General features: G+C 39.9%; 1 protein-coding gene across 5 annotated transcripts in view; it reads left to right on the forward strand.

Annotated features, from left to right (window-relative positions):
* The first annotated feature begins 728 nt into the window (after positions 1-728).
* The window catches only part of Phip (PHIP subunit of CUL4-Ring ligase complex), a 126,592-nt gene continuing 112,411 nt past the window's right edge, over positions 729-14,909 (forward strand). For 2 of the 5 annotated variants that reach the window (XR_013052864.1, XM_076576760.1), the window contains exons 1-4: positions 729-1,298; positions 1,404-1,462; positions 1,621-1,650; positions 1,837-1,896. Coding sequence is in view for 3 of the 5 variants with exons in the window: in XM_076576760.1 (XP_076432875.1) it covers positions 1,259-1,298; positions 1,404-1,462; positions 1,621-1,650; positions 1,837-1,896 (189 nt within the window). In the remaining 2 variants the exon portion in view is untranslated. Of the gene's footprint in view, positions 1,299-1,403; positions 1,463-1,620; positions 1,651-1,836; positions 1,897-3,964; positions 4,031-14,909 lie in introns of those variants that run through there. The other 3 variants (XM_076576761.1, XM_076576763.1, XM_076576762.1) reach the window with 2 other exon arrangements.

Here is a 14,909-nt window from a genome sequence, read left to right on the forward strand (position 1 = left end):
GTAGGTTATCGACCGGTCAGTAATTTACGTTCATATCAGTTAGAGATTAAGTATTAGCTAGCGTCCTTTCCTTCCCCTCAGGTTTATATTAGCCCTTCTTGTAAACACTTTAAAAAGCTTTACGGTTCTTCTCTCCCAAATCCCTAATTAGCCATCACTAGCCTTTTTGTAATAAGGGGGAAAAGATGATCTGAAGTACAAAATCTGGAGTTCCTCCTATCCGTTTAACAAAACAAAAAAACATTTTTTTTTTTTTTTTAAATCGAACGCTTCAGGCAATGGTAGTAATAAAAGAAATATGCAGAGGTGGCTTCGGGAAATAACGGGTTTGCAAAACGCCAAGTGCCTCACAAAAAAAAGCAGCCCGAACCTCTATGGCAATCCACGGCACTCCAATAAATTACACAACACTTGCACAGGCTGCAGAAATATCGCAGGACAAGACTTACACAGATGCCAATCCGCAGCATTTATACTCATGCACATGGCAAGACAGAAAGCAAACACTAGCGTTCAAGTCGGGCAGGGCGGCGCGATCCCGACTTGGCCCAGCGTGAGAGTGTGCTCCCTGAGTGTCTCTCTGTGCGTGCGTGAGAGTGAGCCCCATCCTCCCGGCATTTCCCCTCTTTGGGCAGTTTTGCTTCATTTGTTTCCTATTTCTGCTACATAGAAACTAACTTCCATCTCAGCCCAGCCAGCGCCGCTGAATAGAGCCTGTGCTGCGGCTCCGTGTGCGTCAGATCCCTCCGCGCAGCCGTGCCGGGCCCCCCCTCCTTTCCCTCCTTCCCTTTCTCCCTCCCGCGGGCGGCCTCCTTCAGAGAAAGCGCCTGCCAGCCAGCCAGCCCGCCAGCCCGCCGTTTCGGCTCCGGCATCTTCTCGGGCTGGAAAAATAAATAAATAAGTCGCGGCCCGGGGCCGCGCGGAGGGGGCGGCGGGGTGTGTGTGTGTGACAGCGCAGGCCTAGGCCGAGGCACTCCTTTTCCCGCGGGGGGCGGGGGCGGCGAGTGCGGGCCGCGAAGGCGCGGACTCCTTTCTGCGGCGGAGGGATCCCGGCGGAGGCGGCCGCAGCCGGGGCCGCTGCCTGAGAGTTGTTGTTTCCTCCTCCTCCTCCTCCGCCTCCGCCGCCGTTGCTTGAATGGTGGAGCCGAGGCTCGGCTCGTGAGCACACACTGACAGCTACAGGGCAGGCGGCGGCACCGTCCCCGCTTCCCCTCGGCGGCGGGGTGTCCCGCCGGCGGCCCCGAAGTGACCCGCAAACATGTCTCGTGAGAGGAAAGGCCTCTCGGAGCTGCGATCGGGTAAGTCGGGCGCTGCGGAGCCGCCGCGCCGGGCGGACTCGCCCGCGGGCCCCCGCCCCCCGCGGCCGCTCAGCCCGTGTCTCCCCGTCCCTCTCTCCCGCGCAGAGCTCTACTTCCTCATCGCCCGGTTCCTGGAAGATGGACCCTGTCAGCAGGCGGCTCAGGTAGGCGGCGCGCGGCGCGGGGCCGGGCGGGCGCTCGCGGTGGCCGCCCGCGGGCGTTGGGGGAGGGCGGGCGAGCGGGCGGGCGGGCGGGCGGCGGCGGCGGCGGGGCCGCGGCCCGGGGCGCGGGGCTCAGCGTTTGCCCCGCTTTGTTGTTGCAGGTGCTGATCCGCGAAGTGGCCGAGAAGGAGGTAAGGGCGCGGCGGGGTCGGCGCGTCCCGCCGCCGCACGGCCTCCTCGGGCCGGCGGCGCGAGCCCGGGCATCCGGCGGGGCGCGGGGCGCGGGGGGTCCCCGGCGGGGCGCGGGGCGGGCTGGGGCGGGGAGCGGCGCGGGCCGGGCCGGGGGCCCGCGCTCACCGGGCGTCCTGTCCCCGCAGCTGCTGCCCCGGCGCACCGACTGGACTGGGAAGGAGCACCCCAGGACCTACCAGAATCTGGTGAGACATTCACAGCGCACAGCAAAGAAACTTTTCCCCGAGTCGAATAAAAATTGAATTTCCCGCAATTTTTTTTTTTTTTTTTTTTTTTAACAGAGACAAAAACTTGGCCTCGGAACGGGAAAGCTGCAAAGGCCACGGGGGAGGGTTGGGAGGCAGGAGCGGGGGGCGGCGGCTGGGGGTGCGGGCGCCCCGGGGGCCGCAGGGGCCGCGGACAATTTATTTGTGATATTTTGTTAATGTGCTAGAAATAAAGATACGTCATGAGTGTTGTGCAGTGCAAGGCCGGAGGAGGAGGGGCCGGCGCGCGCGTCCGTGCGGGCGGGCGGGCGCGCGCGCGCCGCGGCGGCGGCGGCGGCGGGAGCGGCGCAAGCCTGGAGAGCGCGCTCGCCAGCTCCTTGCTTGCTCTGCACGCGCGGCCGGCTCAGCTTTCTCCAGACCCACACAATAGCTGGTGACTAACTGCTCCGAAGTGGCATTAGCATTTCACAAGAAGGCCTTTCAGCCAACGGACGAACCTTGGCAAGATTTTTTTCTTTTTCCCTCTTTTCCCCCTCTCTCTCCTTTTCCTTTTTTTTCTGTAGATTCAGACCTAGATTTTTTTTTAAACCTTTTTTTTTTTTTTTTTTTGGTTGGAGGCGTTCAGATAGATCTTTGATGGTAGCTACCCAGAGGCACATTGTGCATTTATAGAGACATATCTGCTGAAGTAGAAACCGAGAAGTTTTAACAGGCGTTTTCTAATATTGCTGATTCTTAGGGTATATCCCCTTTTATTAAAAATCATTAGCGTAGAGCTTTGGTTTTTAGCTGCATAGTTACCGTGGTCTGGACCTTGGCTCTTAATTTTTTGTTTACATTGAGATGTTTTGCTTAATGGCTTGAAAAATAATGTGGGTTTGTTTGTTTTTTTGTAGTTTGTGGGTCTTTCAAGGCAATAATTTAAAAAAATTGCTTCCCCAAAATGGAGCTATCACTTGAGTATTGTGAATGGAAAGGTAAAGTCTCACTGCTAGTTGACTTTATTAAAAGAGCTGTAGTTTGCCTACCCTGATAGAAGTTGTTTGTATAATTGTATTGAATCGTCAGTTACGGCAGGGCCAATTTAACAGTTGAAATTTAGACAGTACTTTGAAAAAACTGTTTTCGGGCACGTTTGTGACTGCTTGAGGTAGATGTAATTCCTCGTGTTGACAGGGCTGTAGTGATTGGGCAGTTTTGGTAGTTCAGAATGTCTTCTGTGAGGCAATGGCATGACACGATTCTGATTGCTTTGGTTTTGAATAGAATTCGCATAGCTTTTGTGTGTATGTCTTATGTTTTAACGTAAACTATTGATGACTACTCTGCTGTTTAGGCTTAAACCTAATGGAGACTGTTTCTCCATTTTCTTGCCTAAAGTTAGTTTTCAGGTAGCGATTTAGGGTAGTTCAGTCAATACTTGGGCCAATCCCAAAGTGATTGGGATTGGAAGTAAACGCCAAGGTTTACTGCTTTCGATGTTTTAAGTTTTTAGGTTTACAATTTTTGGTAAAAATCTTAATTTCCATATCTTCCTTGCTGTTTAAGAAAAATCAACTCTAAAAATACTGTCACAAAGATACAGTGTGTTTTTACCAAACTCAGTTTTCCTTTCTAAAAATCCCACAAAGTTCAAGTCAATAAAAGCTGCTGTCTTTTTAACTAGGAGACTTTAAGTAATACTGTGTTTTTTTGATCAAAGCACTTAATGGTGTTTGACCAAATAATGAGAATGGCTAATCTGTGGGAATATAATTTTGTTTGTCTAGTGAAAACACTACTGCAGGTTTAGATTTAGACCTAATTTAATTTTAGAGGGGGTTCTCATTGGTTCAGATATTAGTAAGATGAACTATTCATGGTTTTCAAATTTCTTAAATTGCCTTTGTTAGTGTGCTGCTTACCAAGAGGCATGCGTTTCCCATGAAGGTGCTTCTTTTTGCTTGAAGAGTTTTTATTTAACTCTATAGTCAACGATGGCTTTACTCTTAGGTGAAAATTCCTCCTGGAACTTGGGGTTAATTATTGCTCTTTTATTTACTCAGCGCTTACTGCCTGCTGGATGCAAGGCACCCTTGGAAGTGCTTTCGTATCCATCAAGTTATATGCTGAGGTGTGTGAAAGTGTGCTTTATCTTTATCTCACTTTAATTGCAATTTTAGTTAGCTTTAAAAACATTTTGATTGCCAGATTTCTGAGCACATTAGTAGATCTGAAAATTTTGTGTTTTGGTAAACAAATGCAAAATCTCTTGTATATTCTGTTGCCTTAATTTAATCTCATGGCTTAAAGTTTTACTTTTTATACATCAAATTGAATTAACAAAAATTGCTTTAAAATTATTTGGTGTGTAAAAATGTAGTTTCAGTAGTTTCTACTTCTACCTGGAAATAGTTTGTTGGTGTATTAACCAAGAAACTGAACAGTATTTTAAGTGGAAAAATTAATGTGAAATTGGAATTTTCTAGAAAGTCTTTAGGAAGAAGATGTTCATTTGTACTTAATGAGTTTAAAAATAAGTATTGATCAGCAGTGATAGTCTATGAATAGAATTGCAGTGATTCAGTTTTGGTCCAGAGGAAAATGGAGTGTTTAGTTCTGTTTTGAAAGTTTTATAAGTTAAGAAAAGTAAAATTGATATAGTATATATAAATGATTGTATATAAATGATTGAAAAGGGGGATTCTCACAAGCTGAAAATTTTGTCTTTGCTACTAAGAATGTGATGGGTTATTATCTGGGCAAACACTTAAAATATTCTTTTAAAAGTGAATGGAATATGATAGGATGTTAAAATTGTTTTGAGGACTGATTTAAGTTTATTCAGAGTTTATATTTGTTAACCTGTAAATTTTTTTTTTAAGGTAAAGGACATTTTTCAAGTGTTCTTCAGAATTCTTTTACATGAAGCCAAGTATTAATCCAAAAAAGTATTTGTTTATTTTAAAGACAGGCTTGCCTTGAACTGTCCACGTAGCTGAAGTTGACCTTGAATTTCTGCTTCCACTCCCAGAAGGCTGGAATTACCGAGTGGTTTATGCAGTACTAGGAAATGAACCAAAGAGTTCTGTGCATGGCCCTTCAAAACTGAGCTGGCTACATCTTCAGTCCAGCCACATTTCTATAGAATAAGAGGTCTATTTTTTGGACAGTGTTTTCAATTTTTTTTCTGTGGGATTTCACTTATCCCAAGGTGGTTTTGAATTAGCTGCAGTCTTATACAGTAGTCGGATGGCCTCTGTCCTCTGCCTCAGCTTTCCAAGTGTTGGGGTTATAGGCATGAGCCACCTGGCTCATTTCTTAATTCATGTATTTGAATTTGTTGAGTGTCTAGTTCTGCTTCCCACTTGTCTCCTTACTTAGTCCTGACTGCTATTTTATTAGATATTAAAGCAGATTATTAAAGCATTTTCACCAGACTTGGGATGCTCTGATTGCATTATTTCTTACAAGTTCTTTTTTTCACTAGAGTTGATGTTTTGCTAATTTGTTAAAATGATATAATTTTGCTTTAAAAAAAATCATACTTTTCTTTCCTTAAACTGATTTAATACTAGATATATTTTTGTCAAAGTGAAAGAATTATAAGTCAGGAGATGTGGTTTGTTGTGATAGCTGGTGATAGCTTGCAGGTAGTATGGGCAAACTCTTAATTTCTCTTGTCTTGGTTATTTGTAACCATATGTAAAAGCATGGATTGAAAATTATCTGGAAGTATGATTTTGAGTTAGAAATAACACTGCATTGTTTTTAAGTTCTTAGCCTTCATTTTTGGAGTTTCCAAACTGGAAAACTAAGCCTGTAGAAATCATGCCAATTTGGAAGTTGAATAAATGCTTCTCATAGTACCATTCTTTGGTGGTCTTCCTACTTTGGTTTATATTGCTGTCATAAAAATCTCCATGAAAAGCAACTTGGGGAGGGAAGGGTTATTTCATCCTAAAACTCGCAGATCAAAATCCATCCCTGAGGGAAGTTGGAGGAACTCATGTCAAAAACCTGGAGGCAGGAACTGAAGCAGAGGCCATGGAAGATGCTGCTTATTGATTTATTCCCTGGCTTGCTTAGCTACTTTTCTGACACAGCTTAGGCTGGGTACCACCCACAGTGAGCTAGATTCTCATCAGTACATGGCCACAGGCCTCTTTGATTGAGGCAGTTCCTCTTCCCAGGTGTGTCAAGTTGACAACCGAGTTACTATAATACATTTCTTCTTGTAAAGATGAAGGTTTTTGAGATAGTAGACAAATTGTAGAATACCTCGTCATTGCTGTATGATTTCTGTGTTTTTCACTTTGGTTTAAGTAAGCTATTAGTAGCTTCACATTGAGAGATGAATACAGGGGCCATGAATAGACTTTACTCAAGTATGTATATATTTTAGGTATACATGTATTTAGAGTATGCTGATTAAATTGAGTCATGGAATTAAACTTAGAGGTGCACTTAAGGAAAGTGATAACATATGAGATGTCCTTAAAATAGGATTAAGATGCTTTGAAGACTTGTATAACTCTTTTTCCAGTTTGAAAGAGAACATATGAGGAGGTATATATATATGTAACATTACAAGGCTTTTGTGGGGATTTTCTCCTTTAATTTTAAATTCTTTGACAGTTTTCATACATGTACATAATGAATTTTAATGTCCCCTTCCTTTTAAGAGTTTCAAATAATAAGCTTAGCTTGCTAGTTCACAAAACTGGCTGTTTAAAATGACTTGCAGTTATAATTAGGGATAAAATGTGTTAGGTAAAAAGGAAACAGTATGTGCTAAAGGACTGAAACTTCATCTTTTTTTATATGTGCAATTCTGTTGGTACTTAGTATCATTTTTAAACATTGGATTCATTTATAAAATTTATATGTGTACTTGTAAATGTGGGTTTTTATGCATGTGCGATTGTGGAGATCAGGACAATTTGAGATGGTGGTCCTCAGGCACTACCCGCTTTCTTTTTCTTTCTTTTTTTTTCTTTCCAGATAGTTTCACTGACCTACAACTCTCCTAGTTAGGTGAGTTTGACTGTCCAGCATATACCAGGGATCTATCTACCTGTTTGTCTTTCCAGAGCTAGAATTAATTACATGTGTGGATGCCTGGTATTTTTTAACATGGGTTTTGGGACCAAACCCAAGCACTTAACTGACTTTATCCCCCAGTCCTATAAATTTTTAAATGAAACAAATCCACATTAGATTCTTAATACTCACATTGCAAAGTGATTTGGTATGAAGGGGTAGTGGAATTGTTCCTTTCCTAACTGCATGGTGGTGGTTTATATGACTGAGACAGGAGTATCAAAGACATCCATTTATTTGCTAATATCTAAAATGGTCTGATGATGAGAAATCCACCTTAAAAGGCTGGAGTGGTAATTGGTGTCGGTTTGGATTTGCTCTTGGCAACCATAGTGACAGTAGAAAAGGCTGTAGAACTGTGGCGGTGTAAAGTTTTCCATAAGGAAAGCATTTCTGTTTGAGATACAAGTACTCAACTTTCTCAGCCTAGCAATACTTTCTAAAAAAAGCTACTTTGAAACTTTAGAAAGTACTGCTAATACACTTTTTAGACTTGGAGATGAAATAACCCTAAGAAATAGAAAAAAGGTCAGTGAATGTAAAATAAATAATTTCTTAGATATTGTGGATGGGTCTGTAGACATTTTGCTGTTAATTTTGCAATGATTTTCTGTGAGATAGCAAACATTAAATGTTTGGATGGTTGAGTTACCTTGAACTGAGGCAGAGTTACAGCTCTCTATGTGGTCAAGCACTTGCTCAGTCTGAGTGAGGTCCTTTCTGGGTTTGATTCCCAGTGCTGAGAGAAGGAAAAACAATAAAAAATGAAGAGGAAAGTAAAATCCTAAAGTGATTAAAGATGTCATGAAGTTTTTTCTTTTAGGGAAGATTGTACGGTACTTTGGAGTAGGTAAAGAGAGACTGAGTGTTAACATTGGCTCCTTTTATTCACAACTTTGTGGAATTTAAAGCCAGGGCAGTTTGTGAGAATTGTCACGTGTTGTTCTTAGTCTGTTTAAAGATGTGTTCCAAGCAATTTAATAATTTAAAAATCGCATTATTCTTTGGTTAGTTTTAGCTTAAATAAATACTGTCAAGTTTTTACTTCATTTAGAAGTTCTTTGTTAAGACTGTCTGCAAGTTTTTGTCTTTGTTGATTACCTCTGGAAATTCTTTACCTGTAGGCATTTTTCTCTGTCCCAAGTTTTGTGACTGTCTGCCTGTTCCTGGAGAGCTTTTAACACATGGGCAGTTTATTTTGAGCAGTACCTAACCTAATGGGTGAATTCATTCTTTCGAGTAGTTTTCTTATGTGTATTTTAGGATTCTCAGAACAATATGTTAATATTAACTTACTTGGCCTTGAGTTAGCAGATTATTTAGCAGATAATAAAATAATTTCCTAGTTTATTTTGTATTGATTTCAGGAAGATCAGGCATTATATAAGTACATTGGACATAAAAAACTTATCTAATTAGGAATTTTAATTTACTTTTGTAATTATATCTAAAAGTGATAAGGGCTATCAAATTTAAAAAACTTAAATTACCATGTTTTTAGTTTTATATTTTGTTTGAGAGGATATTTTGGTGACATGAACAATTCATGAAAGTTAATAAATTTCTTTGAAAAAAAATTTTGAGAATCCATTTTGAAGAATTAATATGTGAAAGTGAAAGTTAATAAGTTTGCAATTAATAAGGTATTGAGCATGCGGATTATACAGAGGTATAAGTACTCTATGATATGGGGAAAATTTAATTTTTATTTATGGAATTTGAGAATGTAAGATATTGTAAGTCAGAAACAATGATACAGAACAGTCATTTATGTAACTTTGAGAACTTGGTTATGCATACGAGGCAGTCACTGCTTGTCTAAGTCTACCTTCAGTTACTCAGTACACATGCATGTGCAGTCTTTGAGCTTTCACGGGTGGTTGGATGAGAAGTTTTGATATTGAGGAAATCTAAGCAGCAGCGTAGTTTGGTATATCTTCTGATTAGTTAAAAATGAAACTGTAATGAGATTTGTCATCTAAGTTATCCATGGCATTACAGATGATGGTAGCATGTAACAGGCAGTACCAAAGAGGGCGTGGATTCTGCCACAGTTGTCATGGCATGACGTCCTGAGTTTCTGTTGTGGGTGGAGAGCTTGTATAGCACTTAGGAAGGGTTATAGTGTGACATGTACAAGAAATAACTACTGTAACTGAGTCAGTTGACTCCAGTTTACTTGTGTAGTGCAGAAACACTGAGTTTGTAGGCAGCTTGGTGAAACACACGTCTGAAACGTCACTCTATCTCTAGATGTTAGGGGATAGTTATTTTGAGTACTGGAAACTAAAACATAGCTAAAAATGAAACTGGTTTTTCTGTTAGCATTGTTTACATTGACACTTAAGAATAAACAATTTAAAGATTTTTCTCTATCTTTTTACTAGAAAGTATCTTCATCAGATTCATAAATTTGAGTTTTGAATTACACTCTAATAGGTTTGAGAGAGAATTTATTGTACATAGCAAATACTTGATTTTAAAAACTCAGTGTGTTACTCTATGAATAGAGCACCCTACTTTGCTGTAGGGAGGAATCTGAAGAGGGCTTTTTGTTGTTGTTGTTGTTTTTGTTTTTTTAAGCAAAACAATCAGATTTTAAGTGAATAAGGTTGAAAATATTTGTATTGCCATTTTCTTTAATTGATAAATACTGTATTGATAACATCATCTGAATTAACTAAATGTATTCTTATGGTTGACTGATTCTTGAAGACAGGCATTCATGTTGTGTTTGTTTCCAAGTACCTTGTAAGTAGACTTTCCAAGTTAATTTTGATGTTTGGCAAAGTTCTGTCTGTGTTAACTGTTGTTAAGCATCTTATAAAGAAATGATGAAAATTTAAGAATTCTCAAGTTAGTTAACCTAACTTAGAAAATTTGGTTTATAGAGTCTTAAATTTTAATGCTCAAGCTTGTGTAATTATTGGGGAAAACTAAAGTTTTGAGAAGGAAACAGTACTATAAACAGTGTTGGAATCTGGAGACCTGGACTTGATTAATTTGTGTCCTATTTTCTGAAGATAAATCCTTGAACAAATTTACCTTTTCTTTACCTATTACATAGATAGAGTTTCCTTGCATTTGTTTGCAAATCTTTAATCTTTAAAAGATTAAATTTTGAAAAATAGTTGGCACCAATATGTTTTTCTGTGGAGAAGCTAGTAAAAAGTTACTAGAAAATACATACTAGCTTTAAAGATTATAGATAAAATTTAACACATACTTAAAAAACCATAATAGCTTATAAATTTGGAAGTTTTGAAACTTAGTTTTAAAGTTTTGGAGTTTTTATGATTATGCTTATAAACAGTAAATATGTTTTTTGTAATTTTTTTAATATTCTAGAATAATTGGAAAAATGAGAGTTGTATTCCATTCAACTGGCCTTTTATAATGCAAAATATAAAGAGCAGAAATAACCAACCCTTTTGATCTGACAAAGTTTATTGGTCTAGTCACATGGAAGGAATGAATATGAAGTGAGTATTTTAATTAAAACATCAACGCTGAGCTTCATTTTCATAAATATTGATTTGCTAAAGGAAGGACATTTTTAGGTCAACATAAGCAAACCAAGTAATTGGAATGAGTCTGTGGAGCTAACCTCACAGTGGGAATTTGCTGGATTTTGTATTGATATATCAGTCGTGTATACATCATGAAACTAGAAGTGAAACTGACAAGGGGATAAAAGGACTAAGGGGAGTGGAGAGGGATGAGGATGCAGGTAGGAGCCCTGCAGAGAAAATGCTCAATGTGCAGTATACACTTGTATGAACGTTTAACAAATAAAGATACCCTAAACAATTTCCTGGATTAGACAAGTTTTCTTCCCAATATGTGGGTCACCATGTAATTTGTGTTTGGAGTATAATTGAAGTAATAGTTGACTGTTTATGTGCAGTGCTAAGGATATCAGATGGTTTAAATAAGTTAGTGATGCCTTCTATGTGATGATGAGGACACTTGGACTTAGTGCTTTCTCCATTCGTATTGCCAGTAGAATGCCTGGCTGCTTTGACTTGAGATGTTTTCTGAGCTGCTGACCTTTTCTTTAAAAGTTGAGTAAGAAGTTCTTTTGGTTTGTTAAGACAGGGTTTCTCTGTGTAGCCCTGGCTGTCTTGGATCTTGCTCTGTAGACCAGGCTGATCTCAGATCGGCCTGCCTCTGTCTCCCAAGTGCTGGGATTAAAGGTGTGCCCTACCACTGCCTGGCTGAGTAAGAGAGGTTCTTAATCACAGTATGTCGAGTGGAAATCAGTGGCTTTCCGTTTCTTCATAGGAACATCTTACTGATTACACCTTTTTTTTTTTTTTTTTTTCATGAATGAATGCTCTCCATATATACCTGCATGCCAGAAGAAGGCATCAGATCCCACTGTAGATGGGTGTGAGCCACAATGTGGTTCCCGAGAATTGGAGCTCAGGACCTCTAGAAGAGCAGCCAGTACTCTTAATCGCTGAGCCATCTCTCCAGCACCCGACTACCCTTTAACATTACCTTCTGATAGTTGCCAAACTTTCTGTCTAGAAGGAATAGGTGCTTATATTGAATAGCTTGTATCTTAGTTTGCTTTTCTATTGTTGTGATAAACACCATGACCAAAAGCATCTTGGGGGAGGAAAGGGTTATTTTATCTTAACGACTTCAGGTTACAGTCCTTCACTGAGAGAAGTAAAAGCAAAAACTTAAGGAAGGCAGGAATCTGGAGGCAGGAACAGAAACAAGCAGGGAGGAGTATACTGGTTTAATCTCCTTGGCTTGCTCAGTCTGCTTTCTTTTATAACACAGATACCTGCCCAGGGGCGCACCACCACAGTAAGCTCTTGAGACTTCTCATATCAGTCCCATATCAGTCAACAATCAAGAAAATGATCATCAATCAAATGTTCCACAGACTTGTTTATAGACATATATATAGACTGTATGTATATAGTGTAATGGAGTCATTTTCTCTATTGAGGCCCCTCTTCTTGCATAACATTAGCTTGTGTCCAGTTGACAAAAAACTGACCAGTATAGCATGCTACCCAGAAACAGCTTGGTTTACCCAAAGATGCAGATAAACCAACCATCCGGCTTAGTTTTTTTTTTTTTTCTTTTTTTCCTAATATGCTGCAATTCACATTCTCAAATGATTATTGTTAGTTATTTGGCGGTGCTCTTACCTTGCGAGGAAATATCACGAAACATGACAGAATCCACTAACAAGAGTTCTATTAAGATAAGAGAGAGAGACAGATGTGCTCAGGCCTGTGGAAAAGACTTTGTGTATAAGGAGAGGAGCCAGGAATACAGCGCCGGCTGGGCCACTCCTTCGTACACAGGCTCATGTGGTTACTCCACACATGCGTGTAGATCACATGATTGTGCTGCACACTTTACACAACCATGCAAAGCCACAGGGTCCTGGTCACGAGAGATGTTTTGACCCAGAAATGGCTAGGCGGAAGTGTTTATGTCTGCCGGACATGGGGGCATATTGTAAATCTCTATCATCTATACCATTCAAATTGTAGTTAATAATTCCAGAAATATTCCTTATATGTGATCTGAGAAAGAAGTGATACACATGTGATTTTGATCAAAGTGGAAAAAGAAATAAGAGCTGTGTTGTTTTTCAGAGAAGTTTTTTGACCCTGATGTGAGAAACATTGCTATAGACCTATGGATCATTCTTTTGGGAAAGGGTCAGTAAATATTGATTGCCGTGGTAAAGTGCTTCTGGCTTTTAAGGTTGCGTACCTAATTGGTATTGATAGTCCCTGTTTTGCAGCATTTTGTGTGGAGTGTTGACATGAAGGTCCATTGTTGCAGTTTTCCAAATGAGTTCTTAAAGAGACTCCTAGGATTCCAGGTGTCCTGAGGAAGTTGAATGGCCAAGGCTAAGAAAAGATGTAAATTTGGGAATTAGCTAAGAATTGTCCAAAGAGAGAATGTAGCGTGAGGAAATCATGTGTGGATTTGAATTCTGACAACTAGGACCTCAAGGGCTTTACCACTTTGTGGCTAGGTAGAAGAGAATGAACCTGTAAGAAGGAAGGGATCCACAGATAGAGGAAAGTCAGGGAATAGCTTGAAAATCAAGGCTAGATGGTGGTAAAAACATGAAGATACAGATTTAAAAAAAAAAAGATCACTGGGCGGCAGTGGTGACACACGCCTTTAATCCCAGCACACGGGAGGCAGATCTCTATGAATTTGAGGCCAGCCTGGTCTACAGAGGGAGATCCAGGGCAGGCTCCAAAGGTACACAGAGAAACCCTGTCTCGAAAACCTCCCCCTCCCCCCCCCAAAAAAATCAGAAGTTAAGGTGAACCCCAATGAGGCTTTTGTTTTTCTGGTATTTCTGTATTTATTTTAAAAATAAACTTAGAAATCTACTGTCAACATTACTTTTTAGTAGAATTTTATATTAAAGTATTTGTAGGTTCACAAGTAAGAAAAAATAGTGGAAGCCTATGTAAACATAGGTCCACTGTGAACATTTTGTGAAATCATGGTGATAATGACTTTGATACAGTGTGATCTTACTTATGTCCCAGTTTTTCTCCACACTTGCTTATTTGTGTACATGTATGTGAGCATATTACATTCTATGTCATTATTGTTTTTATTATTTGAATTGTATTTATTCACCAATATATGAGTCAATATGTAATGTGTAACTTGAAGCATAATTAAAGTAACAGTTGACTCTTAGACCAGGTGCAGTTCTAAGGACATCACATGTGGTTTAATGTATCCAAGACCATAGCCAACAGTTATAACACTTTCACTCTGTCTTAATGTCTCTAAACTCTTAACAATGCTCTACTTGCCCTATGTTTCTAAAATAGTATCTCAAAAAGTGATATACCTGAGCTTTTTTTTTTTTTTTTTTTTTTGACTCAGGATTTCTCTGTGTAGCTCTGTAGACCAGGCTGGCCTCGAATTCACAGAGATCTGCCTGCCTCTGCCTCCCTAGTGCTGGGATTAAAAGTGTGCACCACCACCGCCCGACCACTTGAGCATTTCTTAATGTTTTTTTGTTTTAATTCGTTCTAGTGAAAGCTGTTGTTGACTGAGGCAGGAGAGTGAGGGAAGAAATGAGACTGAAAATGAGCTATGAAAACAACAACAAAACATGTTTCTGAGGAGGCAAAGACTAGAAACACGTCTGGATGATTAAACTGAAGGAGTGGAGAACAAGTCAGGCAGGATTTGGGGGTTTTGCTAAGAAGAAACTTGAGGATATTTAAATAAATGTAGGTATGAATAGGAAGGAGGTACTTGAGAAGAACATTAAATATAAGGAGGACTAGCTTATGGTTTGGAGGATTCATAGCATAGGTAGAGGATTTAGATCTTATATATTAAGGGGAGCAATTCTGCTAAGAAGTGAAGTAGGTTCAGTTGTAGCTTTAGGGATTTGATGGAGAGAAAGCAAAGTTCCCCCCATAAAGAGATGACAAAGGGGGTATGGAAAAGGACTCAGAAGAGCTTATTATGGGAAAGAGAACATTGTTAGTCTGTTTTCACCTTCCACCCCCTTTTGGTGATATTTCCTTACAGACTACTAAAGAGAAATAGTGGCAAATGGAGATATGTATTGCTTGGAGCTACTTACATTAGAATACTTTAATACAGTATCTGTACTTTCCTGTTTCATTTAGAATTTTATTTGGGGAATTTTCTTTGGCTTTGAAAAATGTTTGAAACCACTAGAATAAAGCACTAGAATGCATAAAGTCAAACATTTTGTTTTCTCTATTTTTATGTGCTAGAGTAGGTGCTAATAAAATGTTTTCAGTATTGGGTAATGATGAAGTCAGCAAGTCTTTGTTAACATGTTCATTTATCTAAATAATCATTTATTAACCCCCTCAAGTTGTTAGGTACCTAGTAGACAGGTAAACCAGTCTAAT

This window comes from Peromyscus maniculatus, chromosome 7, assembly GCF_049852395.1.
Source record: "Peromyscus maniculatus bairdii isolate BWxNUB_F1_BW_parent chromosome 7, HU_Pman_BW_mat_3.1, whole genome shotgun sequence".
NCBI classification, from domain to species: domain Eukaryota; kingdom Metazoa; phylum Chordata; class Mammalia; order Rodentia; family Cricetidae; genus Peromyscus; species Peromyscus maniculatus.